Here is a 20,579-nt window from a genome sequence, read left to right on the forward strand (position 1 = left end):
TTGGGATGGGGGAGGGGAAATTTTGGGATTTTTTGGGGGATTTTGGGCTGGGGGAGGGGAAATTTTGGGGATTTTTAGAGGGGGATTTTGGGGGATTTTGAGGTGGTTTCAGGGGATTTTTGGGGGAATTTTTTGGGGTCTCGGGGGGATTTTTCGGGGATATTTGGGTTTTTTTGGGGGAATTTTTGGACTTTTTTGGGGAGGGGGATTTTTGAGGGATTTTTGGGAGAGATTTCTGTTCTTTTTTAGGATTTTTTGGAATTTGTAGGAGATCTGGGGGGATTTGGGGGAATTTTGGGGGTTCAGGGATTTTTGGGGGGATTTTTTGGGGGTTTTGGGGGGGGGGGATTTTGAGAGATTTTTCTAAATATTTTGCGGGAATTTTTTTTTATTTTTGGGAGGGATTTTGGAAGTTTTGGGGGCAGTTTTGGGAATTTTGAGGAATTTTGAGGGAGATTTTGGGGAATTTTAGTGAATTCAGGGAATTTCAGATAATTTTCCCTCCCTTTTCTCCCTTTTTTCCTTTCTAACCTCATTTTCCCCCAATTTTGTAACTTTTTGTTCCATTTTTTATCATTTTATAACTTTCTCCCACTTTTCATCAATTTTAATTCAATTTTTTGCCACTTTCTAATAGTTTCTTCTCATTTCCCTCCAGATTTTACCAATTTTGACTCAATTTTCCTCAACTTTAATCAATTTTTAATCAACTTCAATCAATTTTTATCAATTTTGGGTCGATTTTAGTCAATTTTGGGCCGATTTTGATCAAATTTTCGCCAATTTTCGGGGAATTTTTTCCTTTTCCGCTCCCTCCCCCTTCTCTCCCCCTCCCCTCCCCCCCCCCCGGCCTCTTTCCCCTCCCCCACCCCAATTTTGGGGCCCCTCCCCCCCCCAAATTTTGGGCCCCCCCCCCCCCGGGCGCTCCCACCTGTGGCTTCCCCGCCCCGCCACTTCCGCACACGTGACCCGGCAGCGACCAATCAGTGTTCTCCTTCTCCGCAAGTGTTAATCCGTTCGACCAATCAGCGCACGGGGATCCCCCGTTCACGTGATAGGAATGGACCAACCAGATGAGGGACTCGCTGGCGCGTCGCCATGGCAACGCGGCCTGCAAGGCTTCAAAATCGAGGCTGGAAATGTCGCCGAGATGTCCCAAAAATGACAAAAAACGCCTCAAAAGTCCCCAAAATTTTCCCGAACTGACCCAAAACTGCTCCTAAATCCCAAAAATCGCCGCGAGCCGCTGAAAAATCGCCTAAAAATGCCCCAAAATGCTGCAAAATGACCCAAAATGGCGGCAGATGACCCCAAATGTCCCCAGATGTCCCCAGGTTGTTGCCAGAGATGGTCTGCGGTTTTCTGGTGTCCTCAAGGTCATCCTGGTGTCCCCCAAAGTGTCCCCAAAGTGTCCCCAAGGCCATCCTGGCGTCCCCAGGGGTGTCTCCGTGTCCCCACGGTGTCCCCGTGTCACCAAAGTGTCCCCAAATCCATCCCCAGGTCGTCCCCACGTCCCCAGCTCAATCCCAGTGTCCCCAAAGTGTCCCCAGGTCCCTCCTGGTGTCCCCAAAGTGTCCCCTGGGATATCCCCAGGTCCCCAAAGTGTCCCCAAGGCCATCCCAGTGTCCCCAAGCGTGTCCCCAAAGTGTCCCCAAGGCCATCTCCAGGATGTCCCCAGGTCCCTCACGGTGTCCCCAAAAAGGCTCCAAGGCTCTCGCTCCGGTCTCAGCTTTATTTGAACGTCCCCAGGTGTCCCCAAGGTGTCCCCAGGTGTCCCCAAGGTGTCCCCACGATGTCCCCAAGGTGTCACTTGTAGAACTCGTGCTCCTGCTCGTCCTTCTTGATGACGGTTTTGTACGCCTTCTCAAAGTCCTTGGCCAGCACGATGTAGCGGTTCTCGCGCACGGCCAGCATGCCGCCCTGGGGACAATGTCACGTTTGTCACCTCAGTGTCACCTCAGTGTCACCTCAGTGTCACCTGTGTGACCTACACTGAGCCACAGCCACACCTGTGTCACCTACAGCCACCCCTGTGCCACCTGTGCCACCCACAGCCACACCTGTGCCAGCACGATGTAGCGGTTCTCGCGCACGGCCAGCATGCCGCCCTGGGGACAATGTCACATTTGTCACCTCAGTGTCACCTCAGTGTCACCTCAGTGTCACCTGGGTGTCACCTGGGACACCTGAGTGTCACCTGTGCCACCCACAGCCACACCTGTGCCAGCCCCGTGTACCTGTGCTCACACACGGCCAGTGTGCCACCCTGGGGACAATGTCACGTTTGTCACCTCAGTGTCACCTGAGTGTCACCTGTGTGTCACCCACACCCACACCTGTGCCACCTGTGCCAGCCCCGTGTACCTGTTCTCACGCACGGCCAGCGTGCCACCCTGCGGGGAATGGCACCTCAGTGTCACCTGTGTGCCACCTGTGTCACCTGCACCGAGTTACAGCCACCCCTGTGCCACCTGTGCCACCCACAGCCACACCTGTGCCACCTGTGCCAGCACGATGTAGCGGTTCTCGCGCACGGCCAGCGTGCTGCCCTGGGGACAGGGACACCTGTGTCACCTGAGTGTCACCTGTGTGTCACCTGTGTCACCTGGGACATCTAGGACACCTCAGTGTCACCTCAGTGTCACCTGCACTGAGCCACAGCCACCCCTGTGTCACCCACAGCCAGCCCCGTGCCACCTGTGCCAGCACCGTGTACCTGTTCTCACACACGGCCAGCGTGCCGCCCTGGGGACAATGGCACCTGGGTGTCACCTGAGTGTCACCTGGGACACCTGAGTGTCACCTCAGTGTCACCTCAGTGTCACCTGTGTCACCTACAGCCACCCCTGTGCCACCTCTGCCAGCACCGTGCACCTGTTCCCGCGCACGGCCAGCGTGCCGCCCTGTGGGACAATGTCACGTTTGTCACCTCAGTGTCACCTCAGTGTCACCTGAGTGTCACCTGTGTCACCTGAGTGTCACCTGTGTCACCCACAGCCACACCTGTGCCAGCCCCGTGTACCTGTTCTCACGCACGGCCAGCGTGCCACCCTGGGGACAATGGCACCTCAGTGTCATCTGTGTGTCACCTGGGACACCTGAGTGTCACCTGCACCGAGCCACAGCCACACCTGTGTCACCTGTGCCAGCTGTGTGTCACCCACAGCCACCCCTGTGCCACCTGTGTCACCTGTGCCAGCACCGTGTACCTGTTCTCACGCACGGCCAGCGTGCCACCCTGAGAATGGCACCTGAGTGTCACCTGGGACACCTGAGTGTCACCTCAGTGTCACCTGTGTCACCTATAGCCACACCTGTGCCACCTGTGCCAGCACCGTGCACCTGTTCCCGCGCACGGCCAGCGTGCCACCCTGCGGGACAATGTCACGTTTGTCACCTCAGTGCCACCTCAGTGTCACCTGAGTGTCATCTGTGTCACCTGAGTGTCACCTGTGCCACCCACAGCCACACCTGTGCCAGCCCCGTGTACCTGTTCTCACACACGGCCAGTGTGCCACCCTGGGGACAATGTCACGTTTGTCACCTCAGTGTCACCTCAGTGTCACCTGCACCGAGTTACAGCCACACCTGTGTCACCTGTGCCACCCACAGCCACACCTGTGCCACCTGTGCCAGCACGATGTAGCGGTTCTCGCGCACGGCCAGCGTGCTGCCCTGGGGACAGGGACACCTGTGTCACCTGAGTGTCACCTCAGTGTCACCTGTGTGTCACCTGTGTCACCTGGGACATCTAGGACACCTCAGTGTCACCTGCACTGAGCCACAGCCACCCCTGTGCCACCTGTGCCACCCACAGCCACACCTGTGCCAGCCCCGTGTACCTGTTCTCACACACGGCCAGTGTGCCACCCTGGGGACAATGTCACGCTTGTCACCTCAGTGTCACCTCAGTGTCACCTCAGTGTCACCTGCACCGAGCCACAGCCACCCCTGTGCCACCTGTGCCAGCTGTGTGTCACCCACAGCCACCCCTGTGCCACCTGTGTCACCTGTGCCAGCACCGTGTACCTGTTCTCACACACAGCCAGCGTGCCACCCTGCGGGGAATGGCACCTCAGTGTCACCTGTGTGCCACCTGTGTCACCTGGGACACCTCAGTGTCACCTGAGTGTCACCCGTGCCACCCACAGCCACCCCTGTGCCAGCCCCGTGTACCTGTTCTCACGCACGGCCAACGTGCCACCCTGGGTCAATGGCACCTCAGTGTCACCTGAGTGTCACCTGAGTGTCACCTGTGCCATCCCCTGTGTCACCTGTGCCACCTGTGTGACCTACACCCACACCTGTGCCACCTGTGCCAGCACCGTGTACCTGTTCTCACGCACGCCCAGCGTGGCACCCTGGGGATGGCACCTCAGTGTCACCTCAGTGTCACCTGTGTGCCACCTGTGCCACCTGCACTAAGCCACAGCCACACCTGTGCCACCTGTGCCACCTGTGCCAGCACCGTGTACCTGTTCTCACACACGGCCAGCGTGCCACCCTGCGGGGAATGGCACCTCAGTGTCACCTGTGTGCCACCTGTGTGCCACCTGTGTGACCTGCACTGAGCCGCAGCCACGCCTGTGCCACCTCTGCTCAGTCACCGGTGCCACCCAGCCACAGGTGTCACACTCGTCCCCAGGTGTGCCCAGGTGTGCCCAATCTCCCCTTTCACCCGTCTCAGGCGTCTCCCAGCTGTACCAGGTGTGCCCAGGTGCCCCCAGGTGTGCCCAGGGGTATCTCAGGTGTGTGCCCAGGTGTGTCTGTGGATATTCCCAGGTGTGCCCAGGTGCCCCCAGGTGTGCCCAGGTGTGTGCCCAGGTGTATCTCAGGTGTGCCCAGGTGTGCCCAGGTGTATCCCAGGTGTGTATCTCAGGTGTGTGCCCAGGTGTGTCTGTGGATATTCCCAGGTGTGTGCCCATATGTGCCCAGCTGTGCCCAGGTGTATCCCAGGTGTGCCCAGCTGTGTCCAGGTGTGGCTGTGGATATTCCCAGGTGTGCCCAGGTGCCCCCAGGTGTGCCCAGGTGTGTCTGTGGATATTCCCAGGTGTGCCCAGGTGTATCTCAGGTGTGTATCTCAGGTGTGTGCCCAGGTGTGTCTGTGGATATTCCCAGGTGTGCCCAGGTGTGTGCCCATATGTGCCCAGCTGTGCCCAGGTGTATCCCAGGTGTGCCCAGGCGTGTGCCCAGGTGTGGCTGTGGATATTCCCAGGTGCCCCCAGGTGTGTCTGTGGATATTCCCAGGTGTGCCCAGGTGTGCCCAGGTGTGTGCCCATATGTGCCCAGCTGTGCCCAGGTGTATCCCAGGTGTGCCCAGCTGTGGCTGTGGATATTCCCAGGTGTGCCCGCGTGTGCCCAGGTGTATCCCAGGTGTGCCCAGGTGCCCCCAGGTGTGCCCAGGTGTGTCTGGGGATATTCCCAGGTGTGCCCGGGTGTGCCCAGGTGTGCCCCCAGGTGTGTGCCCAGGTGTGTCTGTGGATATTTCCAGGTACGTCCCAGGTGTGCCCAGCTGTGCCCAGGTGTATCTCAGGTGTGCCCAGGCGTGTGCCCAGGTGTGTCTGTGGATATTCCCAGGTGTGCCCAGGTGTGCCCAGGTGTGCCCAGGCATGTGCCCAGGTGTGCCTGGGTGTGTCCCAGGTGCCCCCAGGTGTGTCTGTGGATATTCCCAGGTGTGCCCGCGTGTGCCCGGGTGTGCCCAGGTGTATTCCCAGGTGCCCCCAGGTGTGTGCCCAGGTGTGTCTGTGGATATTTCCAGGTACGTCCCAGGTGTGCCCAGCTGTGCCCAGGTGTATCCCAGCTGTGCCCAGGTGTGTGCCCAGGTGTGTCTGTGGACATTCCCAGGTGCCCCCAGGTGTGTCTGTGGATATTCCCAGGTGTGCCCAGGCGTGTGCCCAGGTGTGTCTGTGGATATGCCCAGGTGTGTGCCCAGGTGTGCCCTCACCTCCTGGCAGATGGAGTTGATGTCGGCCCCCGAGATCTTGTCCGGCCGCGCCACGTCTGGGTCAGGGGTCAAGGAAACGGCCCAGGTGTGCCCAGGTGTGCCCAGGTGTGCCCAGAGCATGCCCAGGTGAGTGCCCAGGAGCCCTCAAGTGTGTTTCTAAACCCCCCAGGTGTGCCCTTGGCACATCCCGCTGTGCCCAGGTGCCCCCAGGTGTGCCCAGGTGTGTGCCCAGGTGTGCCCATACAATCCTCCAGGTCCACCTCCTCGGACAGGTGTGTGCCCAGGTGCCCCCAGGTGTGCCCAGACATGTTTTTAACCCCCCAGGTGTGCCCAGGTGTGCCCAGGTGTGTGCCCAGGTGCCCCCAGGTGTGTGCCCAGCCATGCCCAGGTGCCCCCAGCCATGCCCAGGTGTCCCCAGGTGTGCCCAGGTGTGTTTCTAACCCCCCCAAGTGCCCCCAGGTGTGCCCAGGTGCCCCCAGGTGTGCCCAGACGTGTTTTTAACCCCCCAGGTGTGTGCCCAGGTGCCCCCAGGTGCCCCCAAGTGTGCCCAGGTGTGCCCTTGGCACATCCAGGTGTGCCCAGGTGTGCCCAGGTGTGTTTCTAACCCCCTTAGGTGCCCCCAGCCATGCCCAGGTGTGTGCCCAGGTGTGCCCAGGTGCCCCCAGCCATGCCCAGGTGCCCCCAGGTGAGCGGATACAATCCTCCAGGTGTGCCCAGGTGTGTTTCTAACCCCCCCCAGCTGTGCCCAGATGCCCCCAGCCATGCCCAGGTGTGTGCCCAGGTGTGCCCAGGTGCCCCAGGTGTGCCAGGTGAGCGGATACAATCCTCCAGGTGTGCCCAGGTGTGTTTCTAACCCCCCCAGGTGTGCCCAGGTGTGCCCAGCCATGCCCAGGTGTGCCCAGGTGTGCCAGGTGAGCGGATACAATCCTCCAGGTGTGCCTAGGTGTGTGCCCAGGTGTGTCCAGGTGCCCCCAGGTGCCCCCAGGTGTGCCAGGTGTGCGGATACAATCCTCCAGGTGTGCCCAGGTGTGTTTCTAACCCCCCCAGGTGTGCCCAGGTGTGCCCAGCCATGCCCAGGTGTGCCCAGGTGCCCCCAGGTGTGTGCCCAGGTGTGCCCAGATGCCCCCAGCCATGCCCAGGTGTGTGCCCAGGTGTGCCAGGTGAGCGGATACAATCCTCCAGGTGTGCCCAGGTGTGTTTCTAACCCCCCCAGGTGTGCCCAGGTGTGTGCCCAGCCATGCCCAGGTGTGCCCAGGTGTGCCCAGATGCCCCCAGGTGTGCAGATACAATCCTCCAGGTCCACCTCCTCGGACAGGTGAGTGCCCAGGTGCCCCCAGGTGAGTGCCCAGGTGTGTTTCTAACCCCCCCAGGTGTGCCCAGGTGTGCCCAGCCATGCCCAGGTGTGCCCAGGTGTGTGCCCAGGTGTGCCCAGGTGTGCCCAGGTGTGCCAGGTGAGCGGATACAATCCTCCAGGTCCACCTCCTCGGACAGGTTCATCTTGCCGGTGATGGTGGAGAAGATGAGGCGCTTCTGCCGCCGGTCGGGCAGCGGGAACTCGATCTTGCGGTCCAGGCGGCCGGGCCGGAGCAGCGCCGGGTCCAGCGTGTCCGCGCGGTTGGTGGCCATGATCACCTGGAGACACGTGAGGACACCTGAGGACACCTGGGATCTCCAAAACCACCCAGAACCTCATAAAGATCCACACAGACTCCATAAAACCTCACAAAACCCCAAAAATCTCCATAAAACTCCCGTAAAACCCCAGAATAGCTGCTCCAGGTTGGTGGCCATCATCTCCTGTGGACAGGTGAGGACACCTGAGATCTCCAGAACTTCATAGAACCTCATAAAGATCCACACAGACTCCATAAAACCTCAAAAAACCCTGGAATTGCTGGTCCAGGTGTCCTCAGGTTGGTGGCCATGATCTCCTGCGGACAGGTGACACCTGAGGACACCTGAGATCTCCAAAACCTCATAGAACCTCATAAAATCAACACAGACTCCATAAAACCTCACAAAACCCCAAAAAACCCCCATAGTTCCTGACCCAGGTGTCCTCATGGTTGGTGGCCATGATCTCCTGGGGACAGGTGAGGACACCTGAGATCTCCAAAACCTCATAGAACCTCATAAAGATCCACACAGACTCCATAAAACCTCAAAAAACCCCAAAATTCATGGTCCAGGTGTCTCCAGGTTGGTGGCCATGATCTCCTGGAGACAGGTGAGGACATCTAAGATCTCCAAAACCCCACAGAACCTCATAAAGATCCACACAGACTCCATAAAACCTCAAAAAACCCCAAAAATCTCCATAAAAGCCCCATAAAACCCCAGAATAGCTGCTCCAGGTTGGTGGCCATCATCTCCTGTGGACAGGTGAGGACACCTGAGATCTCCAAGACCTCATAAAACTCCACAGAAATCCACACAGACTCCATAAAACCTCAAAAAACCCAAAAAACCCCCATAGTTCATGGTCCAGGTGTCCTCATGGTTGGTGGCCATGATCTCCTGGGGACAGGTGAGGACACCTGAGATCTCCAAGACCTCACAGAACCTCATAAAAATCCACACAGACTCCATAAAACCTCAAAAAACCCCAAAATTCCTGGTCCAGGTGTCTCCAGGTTGGTGGCCATGATCTCCTGGAGACAGGTGAGGACACCTGGGATCTCCAGAACTTCATAGAACCTCATAAAAATCCACACAGACTCCATAAAACCTCATAAAACCCCAAAATTGCTGGTCCAGGTGTCCTCATGGTTGGTGGCCATCATCTCCTGGAGACACGTGAGGACATCTAAGATCTCCAAAACCACCCAGAACCTCATAAAGATCCACACAGACTCCATAAAACCTCACAAAACCCCAAAAATCTCCATAAAACTCCCGTAAAACCCCAGAATAGCTGCTCCAGGTTGGTGGCCATCATCTCCTGTGGACAGGTGAGGACACCTGAGATCTCCAAGACCTCATAAAACTCCACAAAAATCCACACAGACTCCATAAAACCTCAAAAAACCCCAAAAAAACCCCCATAGTTCCTGACCCAGGTGTCCTCATGGTTGGTGGCCATGATCTCCTGGGGACAGGTGAGGACACCTGAGATCTCCAAAACCTCATAGAACCTCATAAAAATCCACACAGACTCCATAAAACCTCAAAAAACCCTGAAATTGCTGGTCCAGGTGTCCTCATGGTTGGTGGCCATGATCTCCTGCGGACAGGTGACACCTGAGGACACCTGAGATCTCCAAAACCTCATAGAACCTCATAAAGATCCACACAGACTCCATAGAACCTCAAAAACCCCCAAAAATCTCCATAAAAGCCCCATAAAACCCCAGAATAGCTGGTCCAGGTTGGTGGCCATGATCTTCTGGAGACAGGTGAGGACACCTAAGATCTCCAAAACGCCACAGAACCTCATAAAGATCCACACAGACTCCATAGAACCTCAAAAAACCCCAAAAAACTCCATAAAAGCCCCATAAAACCCCAGAATAGCTGCTCCAGGTTGGTGGCCATCATCTCCTGTGGACAGGTGAGGACACCTGAGATCTCCAAAACCTCATAGAACTCCACAAAAATCCACACAGACTCCATAAAACCTCACAAAACCCCAAAAAACCCCCATAGTTCCTGACCCAGGTGTCCTCATGGTTGGTGGCCATGATCTCCTGCGGACAGGTGACACCTGAGGACACCTGAGATCTCCAAAACCTCATAGAACCTCATAAAGATCCACACAGACTCCATAGAACCTCAAAAAACCCCAAAAATCTCCATAAAAGCCCCATAAAACCCCAGAATAGCTGCTCCAGGTTGGTGGCCATGATCTTCTGGAGACAGGTGAGGACACCTGAGATCTCCAGAACTTCATAGAACCTCATAAAGATCCACACAGACTCCATAAAACCTCAAAAAACCCTGGAATTGCTGGTCCAGGTGTCCTCATGGTTGGTGGCCATGATCTCCTGGGGACAGGTGAGGACACCTGAGATCTCCAAAACCTCATACAACCTCATAAAGATCCACACAGACTCCATAAAACCTCAAAAAACCCTGGAATTGCTGCTCCAGGTGTCCCCAGGTTGGTGGCCATGATCTCCTGGGGACAGGTGACACCTGAGGACACCTGAGATCCTCAAAACCTCATAAAAATCCATAAAAATCCACACAGACTCCATAAAACCTCAAAAACCCCAAAAAAACCCCCATAGTTCCTGACCCAGGTGTCCTCATGGTTGGTGGCCATGATCTCCTGGAGACAGGTGACACCTGAGGACACCTGAGATCTCCAAAACCCCAGAGAACCTCATAAAAATCCACACAGACTCCATAAAACCTCAAAAAACCCCGAAATTGCTGGACCAGGTGTGCCCATGGTTGGTGGCCATGATCACCTGGCGACAGGTGACACCTGAGGACACCTGAGATCCTCAAAACCTCACAGAACCTCATAAAGATCCACACAGACTCCATAAAACCTCACAAAACCCCCAAAAATCTCCATAAAAGCCCCATAAAATCCCAGAATAGCTGGTCCAGATTGGTGGCCATCATCTCCTGGAGACAGGTGAGGACACCTGAGATCTCCAAAACCTCACAGAACCTCATAAAAATCCACACAGACTCCATAAAACCTCAAAAAACCCCAAAATTCCTGGTCCAGGTGTCCTCATGGTTGGTGGCCATGATCTCCTGGAGACAGGTGAGGACACCTGAGATCTCCAAAACCTCATAGAACCTCATAAAGATCCACACAGACTCCATAAAACCTCAAAAAACCCTGAAATTGCTGACCCAGGTGTCCTCATGGTTGGTGGCCATGATCTCCTGCGGACAGGTGACACCTGAGGACACCTGAGATCTCCAAAACCTCAGAGAACCTCATAAAAATCCACACAGACTCCATAAAACCTCAAAAAACCCTGAAATTGCTGGTCCAGGTGTCCTCATGGTTGGTGGCCATGATCTCCTGGAGACAGGTGAGGACATCTAAGATCTCCAAAACCCCACAGAACCTCATAAAGATCCACACAGACTCCATAAAACCTCAAAAAACCCTGGAATTGCTGCTCCAGGTGTCCTCATGGTTGGTGGCCATGATCTCCTGGGGACAGGTGAGGACACCTGAGATCCCCAAAACCCCACAGAACCTCATAAAGATCCACACAGACTCCATAAAACCTCAAAAAACCCAAAAAACCCCCATAGTTCCTGACCCAGGTGTCCTCATGGTTGGTGGCCATGATCTCCTGGAGACAGGTGAGGACATCTAAGATCTCCAAAACCCCACAGAACCTCATAAAGATCCACACAGACTCCATAGAACCTCAAAAAACCCCAAAAAACTCCATAAAAGCCCCATAAAACCCCAGAATAGCTGGTCCAGGTTGGTGGCCATCATCTCCTGGGAACAGGGGAGGACACCTGAGATCCTCAAAACTCCATAAAATCCCATAAAAATCCACACAGACTCCATAAAACCTCAAAAAACCCTGAAATTGCTGACCCAGGTGTCCCCAGGTTGGTGGCCATGATCTCCTGGAGATACCTGGGGCCACCAGGTCCCACCCGAGGACACCCGGTCCCACCTTGACGTTGACGTTCTGGTCGAAGCCGTCCATCTGGTTCAGGAGCTCCAGGAGGATCCGTTGGACCTCGCGGTCGGCTTGGGGAGAGAAACGAGGAGATGTTGGGACCTCTGGGTGGGAGGGACCACCCAAAACCCCCAAAGTTCCACCCAAAACCCAAAATTCCGTCCAGGAGACACCAAAATCCCACCCAGATGTTCCTGAAGTTCTCCAGAAGGTTCTTCAAGCCCAAATCCCACCAAAAACCCCAAATTCTGTCCAGGAGACACCAAAATTTCATCCAGGTGACCCCAAAATCCCACCCAGATGTTCCTGAGGTTCTCCAGAAGGTTCCTCACCCCCAAAATCCAAAATTCCCTCCAGGAGACACCAAAATTCCACCCAGGTGCTCCTGAAGTTCTCCAGAAGGTTCCTCAAGCCCAAATCCCACCAAAAACCCCAAATTCTGTCCAGGAGACCCCAAAATTCCGTCCAGGTGACCCCAAAATCCCATCCAGGTGCTCCTGAAGTTCTCCAGAAGGTTCCTCACCTCCAAAATCCAAAATTCCGTCCAGGAGAAACCAAAATTCCACCCAGGAGACACCAGAATCCCACCCAAAATCCAAAATTCTGTCCAGGAGACACCAAAATCCCACCCAGGTGCTCCTGAAGTTCTCCAGAAGGTTCTTCAAGCCCAAATCCCACCAAAAACCACCCAAACTCCACCCAGGACCACCAGAGGTCCACCCAGGACCACCAGAGGTCCACCCAGGACCTCCCAAACCCCACCCCATGGAGACCCCTGGCCAGGTTGGAGATCCAGGTCCTCAAACCCCACCTTGATGTTCTTCAGACCCTCACCCAGAAGTTCTCCAGAAGGTTCCTCAAGCCCAAATCCCACCAAAAACCACCCAAACTCCACCCAGGACGTCCAGAGGTCCACCCCAATGGAGATCCCTCCCCAATCTGAGGATCTGAGGTCCTCAAACCCCACCTTGATGTTCTCCTGACCTTCATCCTGAAGGTTCCTCACCATGACCTTCACCCAGAAGTTCTCCAGAAGGTTCCTCAAGCCCAAATCCCACCAAAAACCACCCAAACTCCACCCAGGACCACCAGAGGTCCACCCCATGGAGACCCCTCCCCAATCTGAGGATCTGAGATCTTCAAACCCCACCTTGATGTTCTCCAGACCTTCATCCAGAAGTTCTCCAGAAGGTTCCTCACCCCAAAAACCACCAAAAACCACCCAAACTCCACCCAGGACCACCAGAGGTCCACCCCAATGGAGACCCCTCCCCAATCTGAGGATCTGAGATCTTCAAACCCCACCTTGATGTTCTCCTGACCTTCCTCCAGAAGTTCTCCAGAAGGTTCCTCACCCCAAAAACCACCAAAACCCACCCAAACTCCACCCAGGACCTCCCGAACTCCACCCAGGACCACCAGAACTCCACCCAGGACCTCCTTGCCCCCACCCGAGAAGGTCCATGTCCTCACCGCCGGTCTGGGCGTCGAAGCGCTTGGTGGCGATGGCGTCGATCTCGTCGATGAAGATGATGGCCGGCGCGTTCTCCTTGGCCAGGCGGAAGACGTCGCGCACCATGCGCGGGCCCTCGCCCAGGTACTTCTGCACGAACTCCGAGCCCACCACGCGGATGAAGGCGGCTGGAGAAGACACCACCGAGGAAGGTCCAGGGTCACCAGAACATCTCCAGAAACACCATGGAGACCACCAGGAACCCACCAGGAACCCAAAACATCTCCAGAAACACCATGGAGACCTCCAGGAACCCATCAGGAACCCAGAACATCTCCAGGAACCCCATGGAGACCACCAGGAACCCACCAGGAACCCAAAACATCTCCAGGAACACCATGGAGACCACCAGGAACCCAAAACATCTCCAGGAACCCATGGAGACCACCAGGAACCCAAAACATCTCCAGAAATTCCAAAAATCCCACCAGGAACCCATGGAGACCACCAGGAACCCGTGGACACCACCAAAACCCCACGTTAGGAAGGTCCAAGGTGACCAAAACATCTCCAGAAACACCATGGAGACCACCAGGAACCCAAAACATCTCCAGAAATTCCAAAAATCCCACCAGGAACCCATGGAGACCACCAGGAACCCATGGAGACCATGAGGAACCCAGAACATCTCCAGAAACACCATGGAGACCACCAGGAACCCATGGACACCACCAAAACTCCACGTTGGGAAGGTCCAGGGCCACCAAAATCCCACCAGGAACCCGAGGAGACCTCCAGGAACCCATGGAGACCATGAGGAACCCAAAACATCTCCAGGAACCCATGGAGACCACCAGGAACCCAAAACACCACCAGGAACCCGTGGACACCACCAGAAACCCAGAACATCTCCAGGAACACATGGAGACCACCAGGAACCCCATGGAGACCACCAGGAACCCATGGAGACCACCAGGAACCCAGAACATCTCCAGAAATTCCAAAAATCCCACCGAGAATCCATGGAGACCACCAGGAACACATGGAGACCTCCAGGAACCCACCAGGAACCCAAAACATCTCCAGGAACACATGGAGACCACCAGGAACCCATGGAGACCACCAGGAACCCAAAACATCTCCAGAAATTCCAAAAATCCCACCAGGAACCCGTGGAGACCACCAGGAACCCATGGAGACCACCAGGAACCCAAAACATCTCCAGAAATTCCAAAAATCCCACCAGGAACCCGTGGAGACCACCAGGAACCCAGAACCAACTTCAAATCACCCAAGAACCTCCTCAAACCCCCCCGAGATGTCTGCAAACCCCTCCCAGATGTCTCCAAACCCCCTGAGATGTCCCCAAACCCCCCTGAGATGTCTCCAAACCCCCATGAGATGTCTCTAAACTTCTCGAGATGTCCCCAAACCCCACCCAGGACCTCCCAGATGTCTCCAAACCCCCTGAGATGTCTCCAAACCCCACCCAGATGTCCCCAAGCCCCTCTCAGATGTCTCCAAACCCCCTGAGATGTTCCTGAGCTTCACCTTGAAGTTCTTCAGGAGGTTCCTCACACCCAAGAACCTCCTCAAACCCGTCCCAGATGTCTCCAAACCTCCTGAGATGTCTCCAAACGCCTCTCAGATGTCCCCAACCCCCTTGAGATGTCTCCAAACCCCCCCCAGATGTCTCCAAACCCCCCCGAGATGTTCTTGACCTTCATCCTGAAGTTCTCCAGGAGGTTCCTCACACCCAAGAACCTCCTCAAACCCCACCTAGATGTCTCCAAACCCCCTGAGGTGTCCCCAAACCCCCCTGAGATGTCCCCAAACCCCTCCAGGTGTCCCCAAACCCCTCTGAGATGTCTCCAAACTTCTCAAAATGACCCCAAATCCCTCCCAGATGTCCCCAACCCCCCTGAGATGTCTCCAAACCCCACCCAGGTGCTCTTGACCTTCACCTTGAAGTTCTCCAGAAGGTTCCTCACCCCCAAGAACCTCCTCAAACCCCCCTGAGATGTCTCCAAACCCCACCCAGATGTCTCCAAACTTCTTGAGATGTCCCCAAATCCCACCCAGGACCTCCCAGATGTCCCCAAACCCCCCCGAGATGTCCCCAAACCCCCATGAGATGTCTCCAAACCCCCATGAGATGTCCCCAAACCCCCTGAGATGTCCCCAAGCCCCCCCGAGATGTCCCCAAACCCGCCTGAGATGTCCCCAAATCCCACCCAGGACCTCCCAGATGTCTCCAAACCCCCCTGAGATGTTCCCAAACCCCAGCCAGGACCTCTCGAGGTGTCCCCAAACCCCCCTGAGATGTCCCCAAACCCCCTTGAGATGTCTCCAAACCCCCCCCAGATGTCTCCAAACCCCCCCGAGATGTTCTTGACCTTCATCCTGAAGTTCTCCAGGAGGTTCCTCACACCCAAGAACCTCCTCAAACCCCACCCAGATGTCTCCAAACCCCTCCAGGTGTCCCCAAACCCCTCTGAGATGTCCCCAAACCCCTCCAGGTGTCCCCAAACCCCTCTGAGATGTCTCCAAACTTCTCAAAATGACCCCAAATCCCTCCCAGATGTCCCCAACCCCCCTGAGATGTCTCCAAACCCCACCCAGGTGCTCCTGAGCTTCATCCTGAAGTTCTCCAGGAGGTTCCTCACCCCCAAGAACCTCCCCAAACCCTTCTGAGATGTCTCCAAACCCCACCCAGATGTCTCCAAACCTCCTGAGATGTCTCCAAACCCCCCTGAGATGTCTCCAAACCTCCTGAGATGTCCCCAAACCCCCCTGAGATGTCTCCAAACCCCCCTGAGATGTCCCCAAACCTCCTGAGATGTCTCCAAACCCCCCCGAGATGTCTCCAAACCCCTCCCAGATGTCCCCAAGCCCCAACCAGGTGTCTCCAAACCCCCCTGAGATGTCCCCAAACCCCACCCAGGACCTCCCAGATGTCTCCAAATCCCCCCGAGATGTCTCCAAACCCCTCCCAGATGTCCCCAAACCCCACCCAGATGTCCCCAAACTTCTCGAGATGGCCCCAAACCCCAACCAGGACCTCTCGAGGTGTCTCCAAACCCCCTGAGATGTCTCCAAACCCCACCCAGATGTCTCCAAACCCCCTGAGATGTCCCCAAACCCCCCCGAGATGTCCCCAAACCCCAGCCAGGACCTCTCGAGGTGTCCCCAAACCCCCCCGAGATGTCTCCAAACCTCCTGAGATGTCTCCAAACCCCCCCGAGATGTCCCCAAACCCCACCCAGGACCTCCCAGATGTCTCCAAATCCCCCCCGAGATGTCTCCAAACCCCTCCCAGATGTCCCCAAACCCCCATGAGATGTCTCCAAACCTCCTGAGATGTCCCCAAACCCCCCTGAGATGTCTCCAAACCCCCATGAGATGTCTCCAAACCTCCTGAGATGTCCCCAAACCCCCCTGAGATGTCTCCAAACCTCCTGAGATGTCCCCAAATCCCACCCAGGACCTCCCAGATGTCCCCAAACCCCCCTGAGATGTCCCCAAACCCGCCTGAGATGTCTCCAAACCCCCCTGAGATGTCCCCAAACCCCCCTGAGATGTCCCCAAACCCCCATGAGATGTCTCCAAACCCCCCCGAGATGTCCCCAAGCCCCACCCAGGACCGCCCAGATGTCTCCAAACCCCCCTGAGATGTCTCCAAACCCCCCTGAGATGTCCCCAAACCCCCCTGAGATGTCCCCAAACCCCCCTGAGATGTCTCCAAACCCCCATGAGATGTCTCCAAACCCCCTGAGATGTCTCCAAACCCCCCTGAGATGTCTCCAAACCCCCCCGAGATGTCTCCAAACCCCCATGAGATGTCCCCAAACCCCCATGAGATGTCTCCAAACCCCCCTGAGATGTCCCCAAACCCCCTGAGATGTCTCCAAACCCCCCCGAGATGTCCTCAAACCCCCCTGAGATGTCTCCAAACCTCCTGAGATGTCCCCAAACCCCCCTGAGATGTCTCCAAACCCCCCTGAGATGTCCCCAAACCCCCATGAGATGTCCCCAAACCCCCATGAGATGTCTCCAAACCCCCATGAGATGTCCCCAAACCCCCCTGAGATGTCTCCAAACCCCCATGAGATGTCCCCAAACCCCCCTGAGATGTCTCCAAACCCCCCTGAGATGTCTCCAAACCCCCCCGAGATGTCTCCAAACCCCCATGAGATGTCCCCAAACCCCCCCGAGATGTCTCCAAACCCCCATGAGATGTCCCCAAACCCCCCCGAGATGTCCCCAAACCCCCCTGAGATGTCTCCAAACCTCCTGAGATGTCCCCAAACCCCCATGAGATGTCTCCAAACCTCCATGAGATGTCTCCAAACCCCCCTGAGATGTCTCCAAACCCCCTGAGATGTCCCCAAACCCCCCTGAGATGTCCCCAAACCCCCCTGAGATGTCCCCAAAGCCCCCTGAGATGTCTCCAAACCCCCCCGAGATGTCCCCAAACCCCAGCCAGGACCTCCCAGATGTCCCCAAACCCCCCCGAGATGTCTCCAAACCTCCTGAGATGTCTCCAAACCCCTCCCAGATGTCTCCAAACCCCCTGAGATGTCCCCAAACCCCAGCCAGGACCTCTCGAGGTGTCCCCAAACCCCCCTGAGATGTCTCCAAACCCCCGTGAGATGTCCCCAAACCCCTCCCAGATGTCCCCAAGCCCCGCAGGTGTCCCCGGCGGTCTCACCCGTGGTGTGGTGGGCCACCGCCTTGGCCAGCATGGTCTTCCCGCAGCCGGGGGGGCCGTACATCAGCACCCCCCGCGGGGGGTCAATGCCGATCTGCGGAGGGGACAACGGGTGAGGACACCGAGGAGAGGACACCGGGTGGGGACACCTGGGGACCTCCTGGGGACACCTGGGGACACCTGGGGACCTCCTGAGGACACCTGGGGACCTTCAGGGGACCTCCAGGACACCTCAAGGACACCGGGTGAGGACACCGAGGAGAGGACACCGGGTGGGGACACCTGGGGACCTTCAGGGGACACCTGGGGACCTTCAGGGGACCTCCAGGACACCTCAAGGACACCGGGTGGGGACACCGAGGAGAGGACACCAAGGTGGGGACACCAAGGAGAGGACACCGGGGAGAGGACACCGAGGAGAGGACAACGGGTGAGGACACCTGGGGACCTCCTGGGGACACCTGGGGACCTTCACGGGACCTCCAGGACACCTCAAGGACACCGAGTGGGGACACCGAGGAGAGGACACTGAGGTGGGGACACCGAGGAGAGGACAACGGGTCAGGACACCTGGGGACCTCCTGGGGACACCTGGGGACCTTCAGGGGACACCTGGGGACCTTCACGGGACCTCCAGGACACCTCAAGGACACCGGGTGGGGACACCGGGTGAGGACACCGGGTGAGGACACCGAGCAGAGGACACTGAGGAGAGGACACCGAGGAGAGGACACCGAGGAGAGGACACCTGGGGACCTCCTGGGGACACCTGGGGACCTTCAGGGGACCTCCAGGACACCTCAAGGACACCGAGGAGAGGACACCGAGGAGAGGACACTGAGGAGAGGACACCGAGGAGAGGACACCGAGTGAGGACACCGGGTGGGGACACTGAGGAGAGGACACTGAGGAGAGGACACCAAGGAGAGGACACCGAGGAGAGGACACCGGGGAGAGGACACCGGGTGAGGACACTGGGTGGGGACACTGGGTGGGGACACCGAGGAGAGGACACCTGGGGACCTCCTGGGGACACCTGGGGACCTTCACGGGACCTCCAGGACACCTCAAGGACACCGAGTGGGGACACCGAGGAGAGGACACCGGGTGAGGACACCTGGGGACCTCCTGGGGACCTTCAGGGGACACCTGGGGACCTTCACGGGACCTCCAGGACACCTCCAGGACACCTCAAGGACACCGAGTGGGGACACCGAGGAGAGGACACCGGGTGGGGACACTGAGGAGAGGACACTGGGTGGGGACACTGAGGAGAGGACACCGAGGAGAGGACACCGAGTGAGGACACTGAGGAGAGGACACCGAGGAGAGGACACTGAGGAGAGGACACCTGGGGACCTCCTGGGGACACCTGGGGACCTTCAGGGGACACCTGGGGACCTCCTGGGGACCTCCTGGGGACACCTGGGGACCTTCACGGGACCTCCAGGACACCTCAAGGACACCGGGTGGGGACATCGAGGAGAGGACACCGGGTGGGGACACCGGGTGGGGACACCAAGGTGGGGACACCGAGGAGAGGACACCGGGTGGGGACACTGAGGAGAGGACACTGAGGAGAGGACACCTGGGGACCTCCTGGGGACACCTGGGGACCTTCAGGGGACCTCCAGGACACCTCAAGGACACCGGGTGGGGACACCGAGGAGAGGACACCTGGGGACCTCCTGGGGACACCTGGGGACCTTCACGGGACCTCCAGGACACCTCAAGGACACCGGGTGGGGACACCGGGTGAGGACACCGGGTGAGGACACCGAGCAGAGGACACTGAGGAGAGGACACCGAGGAGAGGACACCGAGGAGAGGACACCTGGGGACCTCCTGGGGACACCTGGGGACCTCCTGGGGACACCTGGGGACCTTCACGGGACCTCCAGGACACCTCAAGGACACCGAGGAGAGGACACCGAGGAGAGGACACTGAGGAGAGGACATCTGGGGACCTCCAGGAGACCTCCAGCGGACCTCCAGGGGACATCTGGGGACCTCCAGGAGACCTGAGGGTCCTCCAGGAGACACGAGCGGACCTCCAGGAGACCTCCAGGGCACCTCCAGGGACATCTCCAGGGACATCTCCAGGGGACCTCCAGGGGACACGGAGCTCCTCAAGGGGACCTGGAGGTCCTCAGGGTGACCTGAAGGTCCTCAAGGTGACCTGGAGGTGACCTGGAGCTCCTCAAGGTGACCTAAAGATCTCCAAGGCGCCCTGGAGGTCATCTGAAGGCCCTCAAGGTCACCTGAAGATCGCCATGATGACCTGGAGGTCCTCAAAGTGACCTGGAGGTCACCTGAGGGTCTCCAAGGTGACCTGGAGGTGACCTGGAGCTCCTCAAGGTGACCCAGAGCTCCTCAAGGTGACCTGAGAGTCCTCAAAGTGACCTGGAGATCACCTGAAGGTCTCCAAGGTGACCTGAAGGTCCTCAAGGTGACCTGGAGGTGACCCAGAGCTCCTCAAGGTGACCTGGAGATCACCTGAGGGTCCTCAAGGTGACCAGAAGGTCCCCAAGGTGACCTGGAGCTCCTCAAAGTGACCTGGTGATCACCTGGAGGTCCTCAAGGTGACCTGGAGGTGCCCTGGAGGTCACCTGGAGATGACCTGAAGGTGCCCTGGAGCTCCGCAAGGTGACCTGAAGGTCCTCAAGGTGACCCGGAGGGGACCCAGAGCTCCTCGAGGTGACCTGGAGAACATCTGAAGGTCCTCAAGGGGACCTGAAGGTCCTCAAGGTGCCCTGGAGCTCCTCAAGGTGACCTGGAGGTCACCTGAAGGTCCTCAAGGTGACCTAGAAGTCCCCAAGGTACCCTGAAGGTCCTCGAGGTGACCTGGAGATCACCCGA

The 20,579-nt window shown here is 57.4% G+C and overlaps 1 protein-coding gene across 1 annotated transcript in view; it reads right to left on the minus strand.

The window, feature by feature from the left end:
• Window positions 1–1,723: 1,723 nt before the first annotated feature.
• LOC134433975 (26S proteasome regulatory subunit 6B) overlaps window positions 1,724–20,579 on the minus strand; it is a 37,733-nt gene continuing 18,877 nt past the window's right edge. The window contains exons 6-11 of the mRNA XM_063182657.1: window positions 17,721–17,814; window positions 13,030–13,197; window positions 11,551–11,627; window positions 7,408–7,576; window positions 5,945–6,000; window positions 1,724–1,920 (exon numbers count right to left, since the gene is read on the minus strand). Coding sequence (XP_063038727.1) covers window positions 1,807–1,920; window positions 5,945–6,000; window positions 7,408–7,576; window positions 11,551–11,627; window positions 13,030–13,197; window positions 17,721–17,814 — 678 coding nt within the window. The 3' untranslated portion in view covers window positions 1,724–1,806. The remainder of the gene's footprint in view (window positions 1,921–5,944; window positions 6,001–7,407; window positions 7,577–11,550; window positions 11,628–13,029; window positions 13,198–17,720; window positions 17,815–20,579) is intronic.

Source organism: Melospiza melodia, unplaced genomic scaffold (genome assembly GCF_035770615.1).
Source record: "Melospiza melodia melodia isolate bMelMel2 unplaced genomic scaffold, bMelMel2.pri scaffold_282, whole genome shotgun sequence".
Classification (NCBI taxonomy): domain Eukaryota; kingdom Metazoa; phylum Chordata; class Aves; order Passeriformes; family Passerellidae; genus Melospiza; species Melospiza melodia.